The following is a 26008-nucleotide window of genomic DNA, read 5'->3' on the forward strand; positions in this document are numbered from 1 at the left end:
TGATTCACTGCAGTATGGAAGATTGTGCAGATATGGTTTTTAGTACTAATAGATATAGAAACCACCATTTTTGAGGCCTAAGCTGTGTGAATTTCTTAGTTGGTAGCACTCTCTTCTGAGTCAGAAGGCTGTCGATTCAAGCTCCACATCAGGACTTGGAACCCATATAATCTATGCTGATACTTCAGTGCATTCCTGGGAGGTGTGCTGCATTGTCAGAAGTTGCGTCCTTTGGATGAGACATCAAACTGAGGTTCTGTCTGCCTGTCCAGGTGGAAGTTAAAGATCCCAGGATATTATTTGAAAAGAGAAGGGAGTTTCTCCCAGTGTTCTGGACAAATAAAAATTCATCATTTACTCCAAAGCTGTTTTGTGTAATATTGCTGTACGTACATTGGCTGTTGGATTTGGCCGCAAAGTTTACACTATCACTGCACTTTACAGTATAACCTGTGAAGCGATTTGTGACATCTTGACAGCATGGTAAGGAGTTATTATATCAAATGCAGGATGATTATTACATCAAATGTAGGTATTATTATGTCTTGATTTCTCTCCGCTGCAGATTAACAAGTGCACCTGTTGTGCAGGGCCGGGAAGCTCACACACACGCAACTTCAAATGGGACATAATTGCTAAATAATTACGCAGCCGCTTGGGTGTTGAGCTGCATTTCCAGAAGCTGTTCTGTATAATCGCTTACATAACTTTTCTATTTGAAGTGTTTCTCATCTGAATTTGATATTTTGAATTGTTTACTTACTAAATGCTTGTTTTTTTTTAAAACTGCATTAAGGGTAGGGTTAACCTTAATGTAGAGGATTTTTTTTCAGTTATTTCTTTAACTAGTTTTTTTCACATCATAAAACTTGCAGTGCAATTCTACCCTAAAAATAACTTATTTTCCTTCTAGGAGCCCTATGAGTGCCAACACTGTGGAAAGCAATTAAAATCTTTAGCTGGACTCAAGTACCATCTAATGGCAGATCATAATAACATGGTAATTAAGTTGACTTTTTGAAGACTTGCTGCTGTTTACTGTAATGTCATATGAAAGAACTAAACTTTTTTTCCACTTTTATATCAAGTAAAATAATATGTAATCCTGGTTTGCACTCCTAACATTAAAAACAAATAACATTGCTTATACCTGACACTGACTGAATGAAAACATATTCATTCAGCAGATTAAAGTGAATGTTTCAGAATTTCTCAAATGTCACAAGTTTGTGGTTAGAAGCTAAATGCTCAGTTATGTGATCTACAGGCTGCCATGTATATAAACCATTGGCAGCTGTCTCTCAAGAGGAGACTGTCATCTTGGTCTCTTGAGTAGACTGAGACAGAATGTTGTGGGTTCAACCCCACCATTAGCACTTTCAGCTCATAGTCTAGGTTGATCCTCTAGTGCAGTGTTAGGGGTAGCACCGCATTGCTGGAGATATTGGCCTTCGGATGAGTCGCTAAATCGAGGTCCTGTCTGTTTGTACAAGTGAATGTTAAGGACTATTTGAAAAAAGAAGAAAGTTTCTGCAGGTGTCCTGGCCAACAATTCCAGATAAATTTGGTCATTCACTTCATTGCTGTTTGTGGAATTTTGCTGTGTGCAATTTGACTTCCGTGTTTGCCTACAAATACACATTACCTGCAAATTTTGGCCATCTGCGACCAGGGCTCCATCTGCGTCCTCGTCTTCTTTGATCTCTGCTGGCTTCGATAATGTTGACCACTCTATCCTTCTCCACCGCCTCTTCTCTCACCTCAACCTTCATGGTTCTGTCCTTGAATGGTTCAGATCCTAACTCTCACACCGTCTCCATTTCATCTCCACAAACGGCTTCTCCTTTAGCCCCGCACCGACTCGTGCAAAGTTCCTCAGGGTTCTGTCCTTCGTCCCCTTCTTTTCAATATCTATATGCCCCCTTTTGGTGACATCATCCGCAGACATAGGGTCAATTTCCACATGTGTGCGGATGACACACAACTATCTCTCTGCCTCCACCCTCGACTCCAGGACCACAGCTGTCATGAATGACAGAAGTCTGTAAGACTTCGAAGTCCTGGATGAGCGCTATCTTTCTACAGTTGAACGTCAAAAAGACTTAAGGCCCTCCTGATTGGCGCTCTATCAAATGCAAGCATTAATACTATTATTATTTAAATAGTTGCCCTTATATTTCCACTGCTTAGCTTTAAAACCACGTCCTCTCTTGCACCAGGCTCTGTGACCCTATCACCCCCATCCTCGTCTGACTCCACTGGTTTCCGATCACACAGAGGATATAGTTCAAGATCCTGGTCCTCACCTTCAAAGCCCTCCATGGTCTTGCTCCCCCCCTACCTCTGCGACCTCCTAACCTCCTACCAACCTGCCCGCTCCCTCTGCTCAGCAGGCTCCAGCCTGCTTTATGTCCCCCGCCTCGGCCGCCCCACCATTGTCAGGCTGGCCTTCAGCCACTCTATCCCCACCTTCTGGAACTCCATCCTGCAGTCCCTCCGCCTCGCTCCCTCTCTTGCCTCCTTCAAGAACCATCTCAAGACCCTCCACTTTGACCATGCCTTCGGTCAACCTCCTTCCCCCACCTGCCCTCCACCCTCCCCAATCCCAACCCTCATTTTAGGTCCGAAACACTAACTGTCCAGCACCTTGGGATGTCCGTTGTTGTTCACATTAAAATCCTGTAAAACACTGAGATGTTTTGACAAAGTGATAAGGAGCTATGTCAAATGCAAGGATTATTATGAATCAAGATCTTTTCTGAAGTTCTTGGTCTTTTCAGATTTTCTTGGCAGTACTATTATTATGGTTGGCAGTACTTAAACTCCAAGTCAGTTGTGATGCATATCTTATAAAAGACCTTCTCATTACATCTAATGAGATTCCAAACTACAGCAATCAATTCTTAATGGGATTTCTTCATTCTTGAAAATACTTTTAAGATAAGAACTTTCATAGATAACAAAATGAATTCAGAACTAATCGCACAGCAATCCTTAGCAACATTTGCAAAGAACAGCATCTAGCAAATTATAACCCAGCAGATGTTGTCACAATGAGCACTCTGATGGAAGATTTGCAACCAGTGCTCCTGCCTGGGTACAGAATGATTTGACAGGGGTGTCTGTTTGAGCAGAGTGGATTGAGGGCAATTAAAAAAATAAGTAGACAGACACATGTAGTGGTATTAGAGGATACAGAAAAAGAACAGAAAATTGGGATAGAGGCAAACTTTGACACCTTAATGAATCAAATGGCTTATTACAATATTGTACGTTTATATGGTACCCAGCTAATGTTTTGTTCCGGGTTAGACTCCTGTTTTAGCTACCAGGACTCTCTTAAGTGTTGAAGTGAATGGAGCCACTCTGAGTGCATAGGTTTTCCTCACCTGAGCGGATCAGGAGGGAATCCTCTAATAGTGGATCTCTGCAATCCTTATTTAAGAAATTTAAATAGTGATAACTTATTAATAACTATTCTGGTATAGATAGAAGAGTACTTTAAACTGATCATAGCCCCATCCTTTCAAGGTTCAGATTGCTAAGCTTCCTGATGGCTCGGTTGAACCATGCATTATAGGAGCCATACAGCACTGAGTGCAACACAAAAATGCTTGGCTCTGCTACATTTCTGGATATCCAGTGTCATGCAAATGTGGTCAGATGAAATTAACTGAACATTAGCCTACATACTATGATTTATTTTCATATTTAAATGAGTTTTAAAGAGGTTTACAATAATTAATTTTCTGCTTAGGTTAGAATTTGCTGTGCCTTGAAATGTTTTCTAATACGAATTTCCCTCTTCCCAGCCAATTTTGAAAGATGGGGATGAGCTTGATGAGCAGTCTGATAGGGATAGACTCCGCAAGGTGTTAAAAAGAATGGGGCGACTGAAGTGCCTCCATGAGGTAAGAGCTAAATGATTAACAAACTTTAACTTCTTTTTATTCATAGTAATACATGAATGAACACCAGGGTTCTCAAAAAATAATTTTAAAAGCATTTGGACTTATTGGGGACCAGTGCTTGGGGACGTCCTACTGACGTGAGAAGTGCTTTGTAAATGCAAATTTTTGTTATTTCATAGAATGAAACATAATCTCCTGGAAAAACAGCAACATTCCCAGTTCCTTTAATACCTATTTAGAATTTTTTTCCCATACAATGCAAGGTCTCCTGATCAAAGCTGCCTTCTTTAATGTCTCCAAAGCTGGGAGTGAACGCTCATATTTCAATGTTAGTGTCTTCTACTATTACAAGTGAATCAATAAATTCCAGTCGTGCTGAGAGCCAAGGCTCAATACACCCTCCTTTACCCACCCCTCCCCCTACACACATGCACACATCCGAATTGATGTTGCTCACACATCCGAATTGATGTTGCTCAGAAACTGCTTCGGAAGCTGAAGGATTTGCTCTTGATGTATTTCTTCCCCACTCTCCATAAGACAGCACATGGCTTTGACTTGCAACCTTCCTTTGACAGCACAGTAATGATTGAGAGCTGACCTTGCCCTCCATCCTGCGTGCAATCTGCTTAGCCTTAGTTGAACTAATTTGAATTCTTTGACGTGTTGCTTAGGTGCCACAAAATAAGTTTTACCCACAGAATACACAGTCACTACACTTCACAGTATATTCTGTGAAGTGCTTTGAGACATCTCGAAGACGTGATAATCTTATTCTCTAATTTCCGTCCCAACTCCAAATGAGTAATTGCTTCCCTGCTTCACTCTTTCTTTCCCTACTCTCCCTACATGTCCTTAGTATTTTGAGATCTTGAGTAAAATATGGCGAATCATGTTGGTGAACCAATCTCTTTTGATCAAAGTTCCTATGGTAACTGTCATATTGAACACGTCATAAATGACTGCCAGATGTTTTGTTCCCAAATTGTCCTGGTACATTCTGATTGCAAATAAAGCATGCTACCTTTAATAATAATATACCTTTCCCTGAGCTTTGTTATTGCCTTGCTGACTTATGCACCTTTTTGCTCTGTTGTAGGCGTGTGCTGCCAGCTTCACAAGTATAATGGGTTACCTCTATCACCTAAAAAAGTGCGGCAAGGAAGAGTCTGAGCTGGTGAAGCAATTGTTTAAATGCCAACACTGTGGCAAACTGTACAAGTCAAAAGCAGGACTGGATTATCACTTGAAATCCGAGCACGCACCGGTATGTGTTTTATGTTATTTTACATTTCTATGGAATATAATTGATTGTTTTCATCTTGTTAAATGCCAGTTCTCAAACCTAACAATATATTGTGGGACGTGTAACAAGAACATACTCTTTGCTCCCCCAACTTCTTAGAAAAAGGTTGGCAATTACTGTCATCTAAATTAAGTGGCCATTTATTCATGTGTGAGCCGTGATAGTCAGTATTTGAAGTCTATTTGAAGGCTTATCATACTCGGGCACCATCGCCTGATATTCATACCGGAATCTTTGAATAACAGTCAGGTGGGATCTTTCCCATCACTGACCAAAGGGCACTGAGATCAATTGTGAAGCCTGAATTAAGACCAGTTTAATTCGAGGAGACTGGGGTTTGAACCTTGCTACCCTCTGGTTTCTTTTGCTTAGTGCAATATGAGGTGCATCTATACACTAGCCATTGGAAGATCAGTAAGTCTGCATTAATGAGACTATTATTTGTAATTTTGCTTGTGAATATGCTTACCGTGTTCCTGTTCCTCTGATATTTTATGTCAATTGTAAGTAAAACTGATTAAGTGATGACTGCCTCAGGGAGGTGTATGTTTTCTTTCTCCCTCAACCGGAAACATTCAGTTTTTAGTTTTGAGGTTGGTACTGAAGCTAATTTTTATGGGGAAGCTAAATTAGCTTCTGGGTTAGGGAAGAGAGAGCAGCCAGGGTTCCTGGTCACTCTTCAGCTTGCTTTACTGGTTGTATTCAGCAGGGTCGGGAGAGGTCAGGTTAGGCTGTGCTCCAATCCAGTGATATACGAACACTCACTGCCAAGGCCCACACAAGAACCATGGTTACTTCGGCATGTGCCAGCGGGCAACCGGTGTTGTAGACTTGCACCCAATGTGAGGCCAAACCAGGAGTGGAGAGGTATATGCCAGTGGGGAGAAAACTAGAAAAAGAAATGGACATACAATATTTTAAAAAAGACTTAGTGCAGGGCAGGTGCCTGGATGCTTCATTTTGTTGATACGTGTTGACACCCATCTCATTGAGAAATTACGTAATTCGTGTTCATATTTCTGTACTAAACATATGAGTTGTAAAACCCACCTTGAAGTATCCCAAATTGCATTGTTTGACTGATTAGTCCCCAGAAACCACCGATGATGAAACTGCTGAGAAAGAGAGTGAACCTGAAGTGGAAAGAACATCCAGTGGGCGAGTGCGGAGGAGCTCTGCTAAGCTGGCTGCCTACCACCTACATGAGATAGTGGCGGATGAGCTTGCTCGGGAATGGCCTCGGAGAAAAATCCAGCGGGACCTGGTACCTGATGACGATAAGGTATGTGACATTTTCATGGTTTTGATGACGACTCCATATCTGTTGGTATGGCGAGGATTCCTTATTAGTAGCACTTTTGGGACTTATTTTCCTTTTTTTAATGAAGTTTTATTAAAAACATTATTTTAAATAAAATGTCCATGCAATTCTTCATCATCATCTTTTCAATTTTCAGTATATTGACGACAATGTTTAGGAATGATTTTATATTAAAATTATATTTTGTTAGGTAGTAAAATGGCATGATGGAAATTATACTGTAAATGTAAGGCACCAAGAAAATACATCTGATCAGGTATTCTGACCCTGCAATTGAGAGTGAGCTTTCCCTTGTCCATTATACTTCTGTTGTGATTGTTATCGAAAGCTTGGATATCCGGAAATATTTCACCTGGTACTTTCTTTGAGAAGATTATGTGTTTTTCTCTTTGTCTTAGTTGAAATACACACGGCCTGGCTTGCCTACATTCAGTCATGAAGTGCTTCGCAAATGGAAAAATGAGATGAAAGCCTATAAGAGGGTTCAATGTCCAAACAAGGTAAACTCAGAAACATTTAGCATTGTACACTTGTATGAGTTAGATTTTAAAGCCCTTTGCATCCACAATAGGCTCTGCTGTAAAGAGTAGTCTGTGGTGGAGTCTCAGATTCCTCTCAGGATAAAATAGATATCAGCTTATTTATTTGCCTCCACTTGCATACAATGCAGATGGCCCTCTGGCCCTCGCCCAGAAATCCATACACCCCCTGTTGGCTCATCTCTAACCTCTACTACCCTATTCCAAATCCTGCACCAAACTCCGTGATCCCACCTCCCCCATTCTCTCCCAACTCCATTAGCTCCCTATCCTTCAGAGGATCCAGTTCAAGATCCTTGTCCTCACCTACAAAGCCCTCCATGGCCTCGCCCTACCCTGCCTCTGTGACCTCCTAATCCCCTACCAACCCGCCCGCTCCCTCCGCTCAGCCGGCTCTGGCCTGCACCACGTCCCCCGACCCACCTGCCCCACCATTGGCAGGAGAGCCTTCAGCCACTGCCCCCAACCTCTGGAATTCCAACCACCAATCACTCCGCCTCACCCCTCCTTAGACTCCTTCAAGTCCCGCCTTAAGACCCTCCTCTTCGACCATGCCATCGGCCACCCCCCTTCCCCTCCCCTCCCTTCTCCCCCCCTGACCCCAGCTCGGGTCTGAAATGCTGCACACTGTCCAGTGCCTTGGGACGTCCTACCGACGTGAAAGGCGCTGTACAAATGTAATCTTGTTGTTATTCTTCTTGTCAGCTATCTCTGACTTGCTGTGCATTCTCCACCCTAGCCAACATCCGAACCTCTGGAACTCTACCAATCTCACCCCTGTCTTTCTGTCTTTATCCAACCTGAAATCCTACCTTTTCGAATGTGCTTATTACCATCTCCAGCCCCCCCCCCCACCCCCCCCGCTTGGCATCCAACTCCATTCCTTTAAAATGCTCCCGAGACGCTACCTAAGTGAACAGTGCAATATAAACGGGTGTTGTTGCTTCATTTCCTTTGTATCAAGCAACAACTTGTCTTTCCTTTTAATAAAGGAAAAAAAGACCACATTTGGATCATTGAATTAATGACACACAATCTTATTTCATTAGGGTTGTGATGCTCATTATACCAGTGTGTCAGGCTTGAAGGCTCATCTTGGATCTTGTACAAAGGTGAGTGTAACCATTTCTCTTTTCTATTTAAAAAAAAGATAATCAAGAATAAATGCACTCAATTATTTGTTCTGTTTAATAGACTGATGATAGGCTTCTGACGCATTGTTTTAATACCATAAAGGAGATCGGAGGCATGCTTATTGTTCCAGTTATTTATATTCCTGGGAACTGATAAGATTAATTCAAAGCCGTTGCCTTTTGTGTCAGTCTGTTCAAGAACATTAACTGAAATCATCTCAAACTGTAAGGGGTTAATTTAGCAAGTTATTGCTAGTTACTAAATTGAAGTATTTTACAGAATTATCCCAGAGATTTTGTTTCTAGCTTTACTGTGATTTTATGAAGTTTCGTTTGTGTTAAATGCCACTGCCAATTTGGTCAAAACAGCTACACCAAATTAATCTTCTTAGTACTGTGGATGCACTTTCAGGCAGCCAGCCACATTTTCAAAGGTGGTGCAGCACAGTGAAACACTCATCAAGTACTGGTGGGACCATTCACGACCATTATCCTCCATTGCACGAATCCCTGTTTCCACTGTCATGGCATGTCATAGCACTTTGCAGCAGGTTGTCTCAATCGGCATGGGGCATGGGATGGGACCTAGGGTTTTTTCAATGGCACCAGTAATGGGGGTTTCAGAATAGCGTATAGTGACTATAACTATGCAGTTAATAAACGAAAAAAAAGACCACATTTGGATCGTTGAATTAATGATACACAATAAGGAAGAATGCCCATACCTTTTATTTCAAAATAGTTTAGTTTGCGAATTGTTCTAGAATTGTGTGCCAGTATTACATTTTGGGAAATATTCAGTATATGAAGTAGTGGTGCTTCTGCTTTACTTACTGCGAGAAATTTATTATTACTACTGAGTGGAGCTTTGTAATAAACCCTCACTTGTTAATTATGGGTCAGAGGTACTATGCAATTAATGCAGTGCTTTGTTCACACACGCATCACATTTAACTGTGTAGTAAATCTTGCTTTTTAAAAAAATGAGAATATGAAAGACTGACACTTCAGCTCCTTATTTTGAAGTGCTGGTTTAAGATGAAGAGATGAGGTGTCTTCAGTGTGCGGTAGCTTTTGTGTATGTAATTTCACTACCTGATCATCATGGTATTTGTTTGTTGAACCACTAGGGGGAGTATGTTGCTGGAAAGTACAAGTGTCTGATCTGTGAAAAGGAATTCAGCTCAGAGAGTGGAGTGAAGTACCACATCAATAACGTGCATTCTCAGGTAAATGCACTTTCCCTTTGCAGTATCTGACAACAATAGCAATAAGCCCAGGTCACATCCAAGTAACCACTGCTTTCATTAATCTCTGTTTCGATATAACTTGACTCTTTAATGGTTGAGAAACCTTAAACAATGGCTCCATATATGAGGACGCCAAAGTAATTGCAGGTCTGCTTACCGCACATTTGGACTCTGAATTTTTTATTTCAGCTTCCAGGTGGCCATAGAAATGTATGATATACAACATTTTTAAGAGGCCATTCAATCTGTTATTTTGTGATAGTGATTGCTCCAAGAAACCATTCACACTAATACAAATTCCTTGCTCTTTCCCAATACCCATTAATATCCTTCCTCTTCAATTTTTTTTTAATTCTTCGAACTTATTTTAGCTCAATTTTAAATTAAGTGGGAGAGGGGGTGTTATGGTTTGGAGGAGATATCTAGGAGCTTTGTTCATTTTAGGGCGTTGCACTATAGAGGATTATTTTCAGATAAACTGGTTTCTCAGAATCTCTGAATAATAAACAAGTTTCTCTGCTGCCATTTGGTCTACGAACCAAAGGTGATGCACAAGATGTGGCTTTATAGACATTGAGGTCTGGAAGAGCACCTAACAAAACTCTTCATTGAAATCAAACCCTGAAAAGTACTGTCTCTAGGCATACAGGCTGATCCTGCTGTAAAATGGAGGCTTGGTTCCATGAACTCATGCTCTGATGATGGCAGCACTTCCACATAAATTACAGGATCAAAATAAAAACTGTTTTGTCTATATTAATTGGTCACTCACTCCGTGGCTATTTGTGGGACATCGCTGTGCACACTGGCTGCCGCATTTCGCCCACAAAAATTCAATCAATCCTGTGAAGCACTTTGAGACGTCTCAACGCTGTGATAAGACCCTATATTAAATGCAAGGATTATTAATATTAATAGACCCAATGGTAGGACACGATTAAATATCTAGAAAGATTGGAGGACACTGATGATTTCTGATTTTAAAAACTTTAAAGCATCCAAAGTCTTGTATTCTATGACATACTTCACACTGTTGTCAAAGCAACATTTGCACTTATAAACTGACATTGTTTTGCTTAATGTTTATTTTTCTGGCAGGATTGGTTTCTGGCCACCTCCAAAGCAGCTAAAGAGTTCAAGCCCTTGGTAAAAACCAAGAAAAAACAAATAAAAAAAACATCTAAGACTTCAATCAAGAAAAAATTATCTCCAAAAGTTAGCAAGAAACAAAGTTCACAACTGATGTCTGTGAGCGAGAACAGTTTCCTTAAAAAGGTCCATGAACCTTCAAAAGAGAAAGATCAGTACAAGTTTACTGACAGTGAGGATGACCAGGAGGAAGAAGAAAGAATACAAAATTGGCGCATTAAAAGGCCTAGTGCAAAAGCTGAATTGAAGACTGGTCGGGTCAAAAAATAAGTGTCTTTGTTGAATGTGGGGAAATTGAGCAGATTGTGTAGGTTTGCAGCGAAAGCATCTGACAGCGTTGGTTTTAACAGTTCTGCAAACAATCATAACTTGGATGCATATATCCATAAGGCTTCTTTACATAAATCGTGTCTATAGTCCCATTTACACAGGTGTCAGACCCTAGTGCATTGATTCCAGGGAAAATTCTGTTCAGATATTGATTCAAAACGAGCTTGGAAAAGGGAATAAATTGTCCAGAATATGTCTGTAATTTAGTGGGTGAAAATGTTGAATGTGTTTTTGGATTTGTATTGTAAACCTCCCACCTTAAAATTGTTTAATGGTTATAAATAAATTGTGTCAACATGATGCAATCATTGCATCAGAGGCTTGAGAGAGGGAAGGAGGGGATGACAATAATCAATATATACCTCAGTATAGTTGGGGAATCCAGACTCAGTTTGAACAAGTGTCATTCAGGCAAATATGTTCCTATTCTGTTTTTATACACCACCAATTTGAAAAACGCTAGGAAGTCACTGGTGCTGTATTTATGTATGTGGGATGGAGGGTAAAGAGAATGAAAGGCAGAGCTGCATTTTTAAGTACCATACAAGTTGCTACTTAATCCACATTTAGAGGGTAAAGTACATTTTCAGATTAGATATTACCGCCAGAAATCACCTGCATAGACATGGGGAGAAAGAATGATATTTATTGTGGTAAACACAAGTATCCCAGGCCTCTTCTTACAAAGACTAGTTGTTGAGTAGTCTTGACATTATAACGCCTTAATTTCTTAGGATCCAGTGCTGATAACACTTATTGTAAGATTGAAGTGTAGCAATTTGTTACAAGGAGAAATTGTAGATTTGTATCGTACATAGATGGTAGTTTTGGTGGCTGTTACATGTGGCACTTTGGTAATTATCCAAAAGCACCGTAAATAAAATTTCCCACCTGTTAGTTCGAGAGGAGTCTACACGTGCATGACATTAAAACATTGGTTTACTGACTGATGTGATCTATGTCAAGTTATTACTTTAGAGGATATGTTAGAAATAGTGGAATATCAAGTTTGGTCCACTCGTAAGGAATACCTCATAGCTCCCAAATAATGCAAGTGTAAATCTTTGAATTTTACTGTACCCCACTGTGTATTTTGTTTATAGATTAGATAGAATTTAGACATAATCATTTTTGAAAATAAATCCTCCCAGTTATTTTCAGTGTGTTGCTGGTAGTTTAAGCTGTTTTATGATATTGTGACAAACCTGCTAGGCATCCGAATATAGTTTTTTGGGACATCATCAAGGTTATTCAATGCAACAATTTTCACACTGGACAAGTTAACCCATAATTACACATAAGCAATGATGTAAATACTTTTAATAAAACCTGTTTTACAGTCCATCACCAGTTACTGTATGCTTATGTACACAATTGTAGCTTGCCAACAAAATACAGTCACCACACTCTACAGTAAATCTTGTGAAGCGCTTTGAAACATCTCAAAGATGTTATATCAGATGCAAGGGTTATTAAGTAAAACCAGATTGTTAAAATTGGCTATACAAGCTAATTCTGATAAAAACCTGTTTTTTTCTCTGCTGAGTGCAATCGCCTTGATATTGTTTAGTTATCGACCTGACTGTTTTATTAACATGATTATAAAATGTTTCCTCCCTGGAGAAGGGAGCTCCTTTCCAAGCTGGCCAACCTGTTTGCTAGAGAGACACTATCCTTTATCGATTTGTCTACTGAGGCTGTATTTGAAAACTGTTCAGATACAAGGCAAGAGCTGGTAGCAAGCTTGAGTAAGCTTTTCAAAATTTGCTGCTAAACTGATGCACTTCCTGATACTGTATTAAGCTGTAATGGACCCGTCTTTAAATTTACAGCTGGTAACCGCATACCTAACGGTAAAGGTATAATTAGTTCCCAGTTCCTCATTGCTGCACAACCAAAAGATATTGTAGCTTTCAGAACTATTAAACCCTGAAAAGCCTGAATACAACATTTTAATAAAGAGGTATTTCTTACAGTCTCTTTATGGAGGGTAGTTTTTAAAACTGCCTTTTTTTTAAAAGAGCTAGTGTTCATAAATAATAGATGTGACCATGTAGGATGTAGAGTAATGGATGACTTTCAATCTTTAGTTGATGCCATTTTTGAGTTACAGCCTTTGTAAACTAACCGAGAGGATGGTGCCTCTTCAAAATCAATGGTATATTCAAAGAACCATGTGATGTGCCTTTAAACAGTACGCTACCTTAGTACAGGTACAGTATTTTTAAGTACAGTGCTTCACAAAGTCTTGCTTTTATCTTCACAAAGAGAGGCTGTTTTTATCTTCATGGAGGAATGAATGTAACAGTTAAAACAGTTATACATTTTGTGCTTTTTACACTAAAAGGTACATTAAGGAACACTTCAAAATTCACAAATTTTTTGAATGTTTGATTTTATCTGTAATGTGATTATTTAACCTCAATGACTGTCTTGTTAATTTGTAAGAATGCAGTAAAGCATTTTAAATGACACCGAAGGCATTTGCTGTATCTGTTGCCCCAAGAATTTATTGAAAGGGACATTGTTATTCATAACAATCCCTTGATATAAGCTATTGTTAGCAAATAGGCTTTTAATAAAAAGTTAATTTTATTTGTTACATGATATAATTTGCTTGTTTATAAAGTATTTTATTCACAGAAAATATCTGATAAAGCGCCACATAAAAGATTACTAGCTAAATTACTGCACACAGTTGTACAAAAAAGTTATGAATAGGAAATTAATTGGAAGATGGGAGGCAGAATTGATTTTTTAAATGATTGCTAAGCAATGAAAAGTGGTGTATTCCAGCATTTCGCTCAATGACATGGATACATTAGAGGGATCTATTTTTAAGTTTGTGGATGACACTAAATTAGGAGGTGTAAATTGTGAAGATAAGGAAAACATTCATAGAAAGATTGTGTGTGGGCAGAACTAATGCAGATTTAATTTAACATTAAAAAATGTGGGGTCAGGCAGAAGAATATTAGTTGGAAATCCAAACAGTTCCATATATGCCACCTATAAATGGAAATTCCTGTGCCTTGAATGAAATGCGCACTCCCTGGAAAGACGCATCCTGCTTATCTAATTTGAGTAAGTATTAGGTGTAGGTTAGCAAGAGCCAAACCCAGAGTGTGTGTTCAGGTACTGCTGGAGTTTAACCATCTAAAACCACATAGCTTGCCATTGATATCACTATCTGACAAGCTTTCCTACTGCTTGACCAGCTAGGACCACCCTACCTGTAAGGGCTTTGGCTTGCTGGGTTAGCAGCAGCTGAGTGGAATAACTCCCTGGCCCCAGTGACTGGTCTGCTCTTCCAAGTCCTGCCGACTAGTCAGGCTGGCTGTGCTGTCATCAGCATTACCCTGGAATACTGCGGATCCACCTGGCTAAGAAACCAGACAACCGAGACAGCCAGAGGTGTGACTCGTTTCCGACCTTCCATTACCAGGCAAGTCACATTGGAGCCAGTTCAGCTCCAAGGAGATCCCACTTACCTCACCCCCCTCCCACCACCAAGGAGGATAGTCACTACTTGGTTATCTGATTGAAATCTGTCAAACATGCCATCCTATCCACAACTTCAAGGATGATTCTTTAGCAGTGATGATACTAATTCAGTCGTTGTCACTATGTGGAGTCCTGTACCTCAGTGGTTAGAGCACTCGCCTCGCAAGCGACAGACCTGGGTTCTATTCCCGGGTAGGGCAAAACGTTGAGCAAGTTTACTTCACACGTCTCTGTTGACCGAGCAGTGAGTAGGAACCCGGTTGTTAGTCGATTGGCGGAGCACTTTTCTGGGGATAATAATTCCTTCAAAAACAACAATAATTTGGTCATTTCAATCCACGACGGTTTCTGGTTGCCAACTTTTGTCCACAAATATACAGTCAATTCACTTTACAGTATATTTTGTAAAGAGCTTTGAGGCTCTCGGAGACATGGTAAGGTGCTATATCAAATGCAAGGATTATTATTGTATTTAAGCCTTGATTTCATTGAGGATTACTATTGTTATTATTTCAGTTGCTTAAGGTGTCTTGTTCGACCCTCAACTGTCTTTTTTTCCCCACATTTAAGCTTTGACCCTCTCTGCCTTCCCTCACCTCCGAAACATCGTCCGACTCCACCACTACCTCACCCCTCAGGTCGCTGAAACTCTTGTTCACGCCTTCATCACCTCCAGGCTCGACTATGCAAACGTCCTGCTTGTCGGCCTTCCCAACTCCTCCCTCCACAGGCGGCAGATAATCCAGAACTCTGCAGCCCGTGTCCTCTCCCGCACCAAACTCTGTGACCCCATCTCCCCCATTCTCGCCCGACTCCATTGGTTCCCTATCCTTCAAAAGATCCAGTTCAGGATCCTAACCCTCACCTACAAAGCCCTCCATGGCCTCACCCCACCCTACCTCTGCGACCTCCTAACCCCCTACCAACCCGCCTGCTCCCTCCTCTCAGCTGCCTCTGGCTGCTCCACGTCCCCCGACCCACCCGCCCACCATTGGTGGGAGAGCCTTCAGCCACTGCCCTCAACCTCTGGAATTCCATTCCCCAGTCCCTCCGCCTCACCCCTCCTTAGCCTCCATCAAGTCCTGCCTCAAGACCCTCCTCTTTGACCATGGCATCGGCCACCCCCCCCTGACACCCTCTGACCCCGGCTCGGGTCTGCAATGCTGTACACTGTCCAGCGCCTCGGGACGTCCTCCCGACGTGAAAGGCGCTGTACAAATGTAATCGTTGTCGTTGTTGTTGTATCCAAACGTACCCTCGTTGCTATTGGAGCAGGGCAGGTGTTTTACATCAACGCAATTTCCGCCGGAAGCGAGCGTCATCTGAACGTCACCGGCCCCGCCCCCTCCGCACGCTTGGTGAATTCTATTGGTCGAGGCCGCTGTCAGTCAGGCCGTGTGGCCGTCACTCAGCGCCTGGTGTGGGGCGGCCTGTGGTCGGCGGCGGCGCCAATCACCGAGCGGCCTACTCCGCCCCGCCCCGCCCTGCCCTGCCCTGCCGGGCGCTGCGCTGCGCTGCGGGGTCCGCCCAGTACGGCGGCTCGGGGGAGCGCGAGAGAGAGGAGAGAGAGGAGAGAGAGAGCGAGGCGGAAGCTCGTGGCCTGTGAGCTGGTGGGGGAGCGGCAGCGGCAGCGGCACGTGCTGCTGGGCCTCGTCCGTCCAGTGAGAGGAGACGCCGGGAGGGGGGGGGGTGAGATGAGACCAGGTACCGCTGCGTGTCACCGCGGCCCCCGCGCCCACCCCCCCCCAACCCCCGCCCGGTTACACTCCCCCTGGAGTGGCCGACCTGGGGCTGCGGGCCCCGCCGGTCCCTGTTACCCCCCCACTCCCCTCCCCTCCCCCGCCCCGCCCTGCCTTCAGTCAGGCTGTGTGCGACAGAGGCTCCTCCCCATCCCCCGGAGACTGCCTTACACTCACAGCCCTCCTTTGGGGCAGATTGTCTTTCGTGAGGGTCTCCACTTTTTTTTTCTTAACTTATTTACATGACCGTTTAAACGTGCCGTGGCGTACTGCAGGGGCTGCTGTTGGTGGGTTGGCGCGTTCGCCGTGCGAGCGAAGGGACCTTGAGACGCGGCCCTGCGCGGAGGGCCCTGTATACGTGCACGTTGTTGTTGTTGTTGTTGTTGACGACGGCCTGGGGGTGAAACCTGAGGCAAGTTTCCGTACTCCACACGCCTTTGCGTACCAGGCAGCAAGTAGGAACCTGGTTCTTAGTCAATTATCGGATCGCTTCCTGGACTTAATAATCCCTCAAAAAAAATCTGGTCATTCAATCCGCGACTGTGTGTGCAATTGGCTGCTGAGTTTCGTCCACAAAGTATGCAGTCAATCCACTTTACAATATATTCTGTGAAGCGCTTTGAGACATCTCAATGATGTGATAAGGTGCTATATCAAATGCAAGGATTATTGTTATATATCTTTACTTTCCACTTTCTCCTCACCTGAAGGCATTGATTCTTGTTGACAAATAGTTCCACCGCCATTGATTACTTCCCTGGATCTTCCCTATACTTTGCCCAACTAGTGATGATCGTAATAATCTTTGTATTTGATATACTATAGTGTCTTATCATCGTCAGCAAAAGGTCTCAAACAACTTCGACAGATTTTCTGGTGAAGTGTGACCATTACCCTCGACTCCAGGACCACTGCTGTCCTGACTGAATATCTGTCAGACATCAAGTCCTGGATGAGAGCTAACTTTCTTCAGTTGAACGTCAACAAAACCGAGGCTCTCCTGATTGACTCCCGTCAGCGCCTCCTCACCTCAGGCACTGACAGCATCACCATCCATGGTTGCACACTCCATCTCGCTAAGCCAGTCCAGAACTTTGGGGTCTTGTTTGGACCTCAACTGTCCTTTCTACCCGACATCTGCGCCATGACCTGCTCTGCCTTCCCCCACCTCCGCAACGTCGCCCGGCTCTGCCACTGTCTCACACGGCAGGCTGCCGAAATCCTCATAAATGCTTTCATTACATCGAGGCTCGACTATGCAAACTCCTTGCTTGTTGGCCTCCCCAACTCCTCCCTCCATAGGCTGCGGATCATCCAGAACTCTGCAGCCCGTGTTCTCTCACTCAACAGGCAACGTGACCCTATCGCTCCCATCCTCGCCCAATTCCACTGGCTTCCCATCACTCAGAGGATGCAGTTCAAGATCCTGGTCCTCATCTTCAAAGCCCCCCCTACCTCTGCGACCTCCTAAATCTTTACCATCCTGCCAGCTCCCTCCAATCAGCGGGCTCCAGCCTGCTTCACGTCCCCCGCCTCACCTGCCCCACCATTGGCAGGCGGCCTTCTGCCATTTTGCTCCGCCCTCTGGAACTCCATCCCGCAGTCCCTCCGCTTCACCCCTTCCCTTGCTTCCTTCAAAAGCTCTCTCAAGACCCTTCTCTTCGACCATGCTTTTGATCACCCTGCTTCACCCCCTGCCCTCCACCCTCCCCAATCCTGGTCCCCAGCCTGGGTCCGAAACACTGATTGTCCAGCGCCTTGGGACATCCTCCCGACGTGAAAGGCGTTATACAAATGTAATTTTGGTGTTGTTGTTGTTGTTGGTAAGCCAATAAGGCAGCCAATTTGCACATGGTGATGTCCAACAAAGTGCCATGAAGTGAATGACCAGTTTTATTTGGGAGGGAGTTGTAGGCCTCTTGTGTTCAGATATGTAATCTTATCACATTGAAATGTCTCCGAAGCTATTTGAGGTGTTGTTGCTATTATGAAGAGGACAAACAAGTCAAGATATATAATGCCTGCAACAGCAAAAAAAAAAGTGTATAACCAAATGTAATTAAATTGAATTTGAATAAGTGAGGTGTTTTGTCAGAACATTACAGTTACCAACTCTTACGGTTTTTATGGACGTGTGAAACAACTGCACTGGAGTGTCAATGGGGATGTAAGCCTAGAACCTTCTGACTCAGTGGCAAGAATGCAACCAGTCGAGACAGGCTGACCTTAGTATTTGGGTGTTCAATCCGGATAGTTTTAGGACCAATTTACAATGGGTGGGATCACAGAAAGCTTTCTTTTCTCACTGGACCCCCAAGAACACAGTCACAACAACAATAAAATTACATTTGTGTAGCCGGGAGGACTTCCTCGATGCCCCGCAGTCCAGAGATACCGAAGCCAATTGTAGTATCTCTTCAGCACTGGCGGAAATCAGTGGACTGGATTAGATTAGGAATCTTTCATTTGTTTTCTCCTTTGAAAATAGTTAAAACCAGTTCCCTTCAATTTTTATCAAATATATTTATATGAAAACTGGAACACTGTCTCAAATTGCACTATCTCCATCAGTTTAGGAATAGATTGTGTATTTGCCTAAAAATACACAATTACTACCTTTTACAGAAAGCTGAATGCATTTTGATGTGTTATGGAACTATATCAAACGCTAGGATTGTTATTAAATAGTAATACAAATACAGTTACTTCACAGAAGTATTTATTCACACTTCAATGCAACATTACGTAGGCATGAGTTGCTTGGCTCAACAATAATTGTTAGTTTCACTTGGAGACCATCAAGATGATCAAGTACAATTGTTCCTGAGCTTTAGAGACTATAGAAATCTAGACTAACACTCTAGTCATCTAGTGCATAACCTATCAGTACTGAGGGCCTGCTACATTACTGTCCTTTGATTGCGACATTATACCAGGATAGTGCACGATCAGATGATTGTCATGTGTGCTGTTTCAATTTACTGAGGTATATCAGGCATAATTTACTTAGGTGTTAACCTGGCTTAGTTGGTAGCACTCAAAGTCAGAAGGCTGTGAGTTCAATAATAATAATAATAATCCTTGCATTTGATATATTACCTTATCACGTCTTCGAGACGTCTCAGCGCTTCACAGAATATACTATAAAGTGAATTGATTGTTTATTTTGTGGGCGAAACGCGGCAGCCAATTGTGCACAGCAGTATCCCACAGACAGTCGTGCGACCAAATTGTTTTTTTAAGGGATTATTACCCCCATAAAAGCGATCCGCAAATTAACTCACAACCGGGTTCCTACTTACTGCTAGGTAAACAGAGGAATGGGGGGTACGGAAACCTGACCAACTTTTTGCCCTGTCCGAGAATCAAACCCAGGTCCTCTCGCTTGCGAGGCGAGTGCTCTAACCTCTAGTCTGATGGTGCAATACAGTGTGCGGGTGAACTGCAATGTTGGAGATTCCATCTTTCAGATGAGATATTAAAACCAAGCTCCTGTCTGGTACTGTTCTGAAAGAGAATGGAGTTTCTCTGATGTTCTGGCCATAATCCCTAAAATTAATTTGGTCATGGCTGATTGTGGCCATTTCTGTGCGCAAAGTTGGCTCCACATTCACCTATAATCATAATAATAATCCTTGCATTTGATATAGCGCTTTTCATGTTGGGAGGACGTCCCAAAGCGCTTCACAGAAACACACTGTAAAGTGAATTGACTGTATATTTGTGGGTGAACGCGGCAGCCAATTGCGCACAGCAATGTCCCACAAACAGTCGTAGATTGAAAATGACCAATTTATTATTGTTTTTGGTTTTTTGGAGGGATTATTATTAGGCTCTGTGTGGAGTAAGGAAACTTGCCCAAGGTTTTGCCCTGACCTGCATGGAATTGAACTCAGGTCTCTCACTTGCAAAGCGAGCGCTCACCACTGAGCTACAGGACTCCACGAAATACACAGTCCCTATACTTTACAGTATAATTATGTACTGCTTTGGAACATCTACCTGATATACAACATGCTTTATTTAAATCCAAGTATTATTATAGCATTGCTCTGAGATTAGCTGCTGTGTAAATTTACAAATGGACTTTAAGGTGAATCTTCCATTAGAATTGTGGTTTGTAACGTTTTAGACTGCATGAGATGTTGTCTAGTCATGGCAGGTCTTATATAAATGTAAATTGTATTGTACTGTGTGCAACGGTTAATTCTGTTTTCCTATTTGTCTTTCAAGAGTTTAATGAAATTGCTGAGCCTGAGCTTAACTGCCTGAAAATTACAAGGAAAATACATTTATGGAACCAAATGTTCAGGAAGCATGCGAGACGGATGCAGAGGAAGCGCAAAAAATGGGCATATCCTTGGAAATCACACAAGCTAGTGGGGACATTCCTTCTCAAATAAAGATCGATAATATGGTATCTAGTGACTGTAGCATGGGAACCCCCACTGAAAACATTGCACGGTGTGAAATGTCCACTCAGATTATTGAGCCTGGACAAAATAAGATTCCTGGCCTAACGTTTACAAGTGATGTGTCCACCACAGACACAAACTCTTTGCAGGAATGTACGGACCTAGCAAAGAGGAAAATCGCTCAAACAGATTCTCATCAGTTGGACCACAACTTGCAATTTACAAATAGTCCTTCCAATGCTGATGACAGTACTGTAATAGATGCTGAAGTCTCTTCAGGAGATTTCAATCTGTTAACAATGGATACAGCATCTCGACAACAAAGTGCTTGTAAAAAAGGAGAGCAATCAAACACCAATACTGAGATTCCTTCTAGAGCGTCTTTAGATGAACCTTGTCATTCTGCTGGTACAACACAGGAAACCGATTATAACATGGTAACAAGATTGGATGAGAATATCGAGATTCCTTCTGTGTTGTCTGCAGATCAGCCTTGCCTAACTACCGGTACCATCCCGCAAAGTACTGGTAGAAAAAGGGGAAGACCCAGAAAAATAGTCAAAGAAGAGAAAGATGGATTGATATGTAATCAATCAACAGAAGACTGTAATGTCTCCTTGAACGCTATTTCAGGTGAAACGGGTCCTCAGCCTGTGATTCTCCCTCAGAAACGGAGAAGGAAACCTAAATGTATAATAGAGATAGGTGGGAAAACAATTCTGAGTTGCAGCAGCACTGAAAATGGTGGTGGGAGTGAGATTGGAACACCTCACCCTGTGAAAATCCCAAAGAAACAAGGAAGAAAATCTAAACATGCGAAGGAAATGCATGTTGATGGAGTCCTGGCACATCATCTCTCTGCAGAAAGCACTATCAGCGTGGAGAATGGCAGCGACAGTCCGATGGGATCTCCTCAGCCTTTGAAAATCCTAAAGAAACGGGGAAGAAAACCTAAACAGGTGAACGAAGTGCCTGTTGATGGAGGCCTGGCACAACCTCTATCTGCAGAGGGCACTATTAGTACTGAGAATGGAGGCAGCAGTCAGGTGGGAGAACCTCAGGCAGTGAAGATCCCGAAGAAACGGGGAAGAAAACCTAAAAATGCAGAGGTAGTGTCTGCTGAAGGAGACCAGGCACATCATTGTGCAGAAGGCATTATTAGTACTGAGAATGGTGGTGACATGGGGACTCCTCAACCTGTGAAGATTCCAAAGAAAAGAGGAAGAAAACCGAAAAGTGAAATGGTGCCAAAGGAAGAGAACACTGACACACATGGACTATTGAAGCCAATTGTCCAGAGGTTGTTAGACGAAAGTGGTGCAGACGAAGAATTAACAGCAAGCGGACGACCGAAGAGGAGAGCAGCGAGGGCGTAAGAGATAATCTTGTCTTGGTGGTTCACTGTCTTGTTAACCTTAGGAAAGTTACTGTCATTGGCAGATATGTTATACTAATAACAATCTTTGCATTTGATATAACGCCTTATCACGTCTTCGAGACGTTTCAAAGCACTTCACAGAATATACTGTAAGGTTCAGTGAATGTACATTTGGGGGTGAAATGAGGCAGCCAATTGCGCACAGCAGTGTCCCACAAACAGTCCTGGATTGAGTGACCCAATTTTTTTTTGAAGGCAGATATTACCTCTGGAAAAGCAATCCGCCAATCGACTAACAACCAATTCCTACTTACTGCTAGGTGAACAAAGGCGTGTGGAGTAAGGAAACTTGGCCAACATTTCACCCTGGCGGGAATCGAACCCGGGTCCAAGCGCGCTAAACCACTAAGCTACAGGACTCCACATAACCGGAGAGAGGTAGTGAGGGGGTTAATCCTCGCTACCCTGTGTGTGTGTAACTGGAGAGAGGCAGTTAGAGGGTTAATCCTCGTTACCCAGTGTGTGTGAAACTATTAGGTCCCCTCCAAACATCTCTAGCAATGGAAGTCCTTACCTATACAATCTGATAGCAGTAACTCACCAGGCCTGGTAACATCCTAGTAAAGCTATGCTGTATTCTTTTCATCACTGCTATACCAAGGTCGCTCTGCTCTCCCACTCCATTTAAAATCTTACCATTTAAGGGATGTTTCCTTTCCCTATTTATGCTACCAAAATGTGCCACTTCACATTTTTTTGCTATTGTGCCAATGGCAGAACAATGCTACTTGAAACTGAAGTGAAATTGCACTATGTAATTTGAGCTGCAGTGTATGACTTTATTCTGCGTAAAGTATTAACTTGTATTATATTTTCTTTCAGTGCCTTGCTTTACCTGCATGAAATAGTGGCAGAAATAAAATCACCGACTCACCTTGTAGACGAGGTAACTGACAGTGCGAATGCTAACAGTGATCGTGACCAATCCCAAGGCCAGCCCCAGTCACCTCCCAAACGAAGACAAGGAAGGAAGAGGAAAAAATTCAGTGATGACGATTTTGACGACGTGTCCGAAGATAAAGATTTTGAGATCGATGGTGTATCAGAGGAGGATGAGGAGGATGAAGAGGAGGAATTTAGTGAGGCAGATTCATCGAGTGGTGTTTGTGAATCTGACCTGGAGGATCTGGACGACTCAGCTCAGAAATTGAAAAGGATGTCAATAAATGTGAGTCCTATTACATTAGAGTCTTTCTCTACTTTTGTCTGCATTGTGGAATTTCCTGTCCAAGTAATCTGTAGACCTCCGATAATAAATACAATTTATTAACTATTTAACATGAAATCTGTTTATGAACAGCAGGAAACATAAAGTGAAAGATGTCTAATATAATAGTAAGCTATACCATATAACATTATGCAGAAGTACAATGAGGTGGGGATTATGCTGCCATTCTGATATTATTTAATTTATGCATATTTCGCCCACAAATATACAGTCAATTCACTTTACAGTATATTCTGTAAAGCTCTTTGAGACGAGATCTAGAAGACGTGAAAAGCGCTATATCAAATGCAAGGATTATTATTTAATAAAACTGATAATTCTTGCATTTGATAAACGCCTTATGTCGTCAAAGTGTCTCAAAGTGATTCACAAGATTTTACTGTAAAGTGTAGCGAGTGATTCTACTCAAAGCCTGCAGAAAATTCTGTGATTTTGTTTTGTAAACTAGAACTATTAATAGGAGTGGGTTTCATGTTATATCCTCATTCTTCAAGTGAATAATTGGAAATTTGTACAGCAAAATGTTGCTACAGTAGTTAATCACAGACACGATGGTCCAAAATGAACTTCTGTGCTGTAAATTTGTATGGTTCTTTCTATTATTGTGCTTCTGTAATGTAGATAATCCTAGTACCTTCCAGTTTACTCTAATTCTCTATGATTGCCGACAGAGGTAGCCTGATGCTTCTAAGTTTCATTTTTGTTTTTCTAGAGTTTGTTAATTTACAATATTCTTGTTTACTATTTCTAATTTACAGGTACTACATTAACTGTTTACTGAAAACATGGAGATGATCTGCTTTCAATATTTAATAATAATGATATTTACTCAGATTTATTTTCACCTTCAAATTATTAAATGGTAAAATTGTATAATAATTGCATCTTAAGGAAAACAGTTGCCCATAAGAGTTGTTTGGTAAACCTTTATTTGCTCTCGTTTGACAAGACAAAATGTTAGGACCAAAATTTAACCCGTCGAGCCTGTAAGAACATTTTGCCTTAAAATTTAAGATGGTGCAAACTTACTTGTGGAAATATTTTAAATTGTTTTAACTTGGAAGCTTTTTTTTAAGTAATGCTGAAAACCTAGCTTCCAAGTTAGGACTGAATTCATAGTTTTTTCCATAAGGCTGTGCAATCTTCAATTTTAAGGCAAAATGGTTTTACAGACGGTTTTACAAATGGTTTTAGGTGACATTTTTGGTTGGTAATAGGTTAATTTAATTGTGTAAACTTTAATTGTGTTACTTGTGGATAATGTCAAAGTGAAGCTTGGCACTTCTCTCTTCAGTAATGAGCCATCTTTAAGCATGCCTGATGACTAGTTCAATGTAATTTATGAGTACATCACTTAGAGTAGTCAAGAAAATGTGTTATTACAAAAATTAAGTGATTTTAAATCAGTTAAATTTGAACTTCCTTTGATCTGAATAATTGGTTTTATAGTACTTCCGTTTTTTTAAAGAAGGAATAACAATGTAATCTTTAATTTTCAGAAACAAGTTCCCAGTTCAAAACCGCGCCTGTGTGGGAATTTTGCAAATGGCCTGCATAATACTATAATGGTTACAGTTTGGGAATCTACCACAATAACAAAAGAGCAGTAAGTCTCCATGACAAAATATACTAAGCAAAAAAGTTGTAACACACTTGTGATTTGTGAGGTTTTAAAGGGAAGAATTTGACTTGCCAGTGGCTAATTTTTTTTTACCATTATGCAATAATGTGGTGTAATAATCCTATTATGATGGGGTGCCTTGGATCCAAATAGACAACACATTGTAAAGGGGCTGCAAAAAAAATAGCTACCAATCAATCGCAAATCAATGTTTCACGGTGGTTGCTAAAGAAAGTAGGCCACATGGTGCCAGAAGTGTGCTACAGTGTACTTCAGGAAAGCCGTGTTTCAAGCAATTTCATGCTCTAGCTTGCTTTGCTCTGATTTGAAATTTATAAGTGACTTTGTATTAATCTTGAATCAAGCTGCATTGAATGTATTTTAAAGAAATCTTTTAGAATGCTATATTTCTGTACAGGAGACCAGTAAATTTAATAGTAATAATAATCCTTGCACTTGATAATGCCTTATGATGTCGTTGAGACATCTCAAAGAGCTTCAAAATATATTGTAAAGTGAATTGACTGTATATTTTGTGAACGAAACGCAACAAACAATTATACACAACAGTATCTCAAACAGTTATGGATTGAGTGAACAAGTTTTTTTTTAAGGAATTATTACCCTCGGAAAGCGATCTACTAATCGACTAACAACCAGATTCCTACATACTGCTAGGTAAACAGAGGCGTGTGAAGTAAGGAAACTTGCCTAAGATTTCACCCCGCCTGGGAAACAAATTCAGGTCCTCTCGCTTGTTAGGCGAGTGCTCTAACCAATACGCTACAGGATTCCACAGTGGCCGTGATTGGAACATAGGAACAAGAGGAAGCCATTTCACCCCACTGAGGCTGTTCCACCAGATTATTAGACCTTGATAGGTTTCTTTAATCTCATTTTCTTATGCCCCTTATACCTCTGTTACCCAAGATCTGTCTAGCTCATCCTTATTGATTCTGCCTCTATAGCTTTCTGGGGCAGAGAGTTCCACATCTTCACAACCCTCTGTATGAAACATTGCTTCTTAACTTCATTTCTAGCTCTCTTGGTCTACCTTTAAGGTTATTCTCCATTGTAATGTACTAGCTCCCACACTAAACTCAAAGGCCATTTCCCTGCTCTTT

At 41.7% G+C, this 26008-nt stretch overlaps 2 protein-coding genes across 4 annotated transcripts in view; both read left to right on the forward strand.

Annotated features, from left to right (window-relative positions):
- The window catches only part of znf512 (zinc finger protein 512), a 33687-nt gene extending 21315 nt beyond the window's left edge, over nt 1-12372 (forward strand). For all 3 annotated transcript variants that reach the window (XM_042332973.1, XM_042332975.1, XM_042332974.1), the window contains exons 9-16: nt 914-1000; nt 3813-3911; nt 5011-5178; nt 6305-6499; nt 6937-7038; nt 8127-8189; nt 9341-9439; nt 10559-12372. In XM_042332973.1, the coding sequence (XP_042188907.1) occupies nt 914-1000; nt 3813-3911; nt 5011-5178; nt 6305-6499; nt 6937-7038; nt 8127-8189; nt 9341-9439; nt 10559-10879 (1134 nt within the window). In that variant the 3' untranslated portion in view covers nt 10880-12372. The remainder of the gene's footprint in view (nt 1-913; nt 1001-3812; nt 3912-5010; nt 5179-6304; nt 6500-6936; nt 7039-8126; nt 8190-9340; nt 9440-10558) is intronic.
- Nucleotides 12373-15965: 3593 nt separating this feature from the next.
- The window catches only part of gtf3c2 (general transcription factor IIIC, polypeptide 2, beta), a 52911-nt gene continuing 42868 nt past the window's right edge, over nt 15966-26008 (forward strand). The window contains exons 1-4 of the mRNA XM_007904481.2: nt 15966-16147; nt 20416-21969; nt 22858-23203; nt 24763-24869. Of these exons, the coding sequence (XP_007902672.2) occupies nt 20477-21969; nt 22858-23203; nt 24763-24869 (1946 nt within the window). The 5' untranslated portion in view covers nt 15966-16147; nt 20416-20476. The remainder of the gene's footprint in view (nt 16148-20415; nt 21970-22857; nt 23204-24762; nt 24870-26008) is intronic.

This window comes from Callorhinchus milii, unplaced genomic scaffold, assembly GCF_018977255.1.
Source record: "Callorhinchus milii isolate IMCB2004 unplaced genomic scaffold, IMCB_Cmil_1.0 Scaffold3, whole genome shotgun sequence".
In the NCBI taxonomy this organism is placed as follows: domain Eukaryota; kingdom Metazoa; phylum Chordata; class Chondrichthyes; order Chimaeriformes; family Callorhinchidae; genus Callorhinchus; species Callorhinchus milii.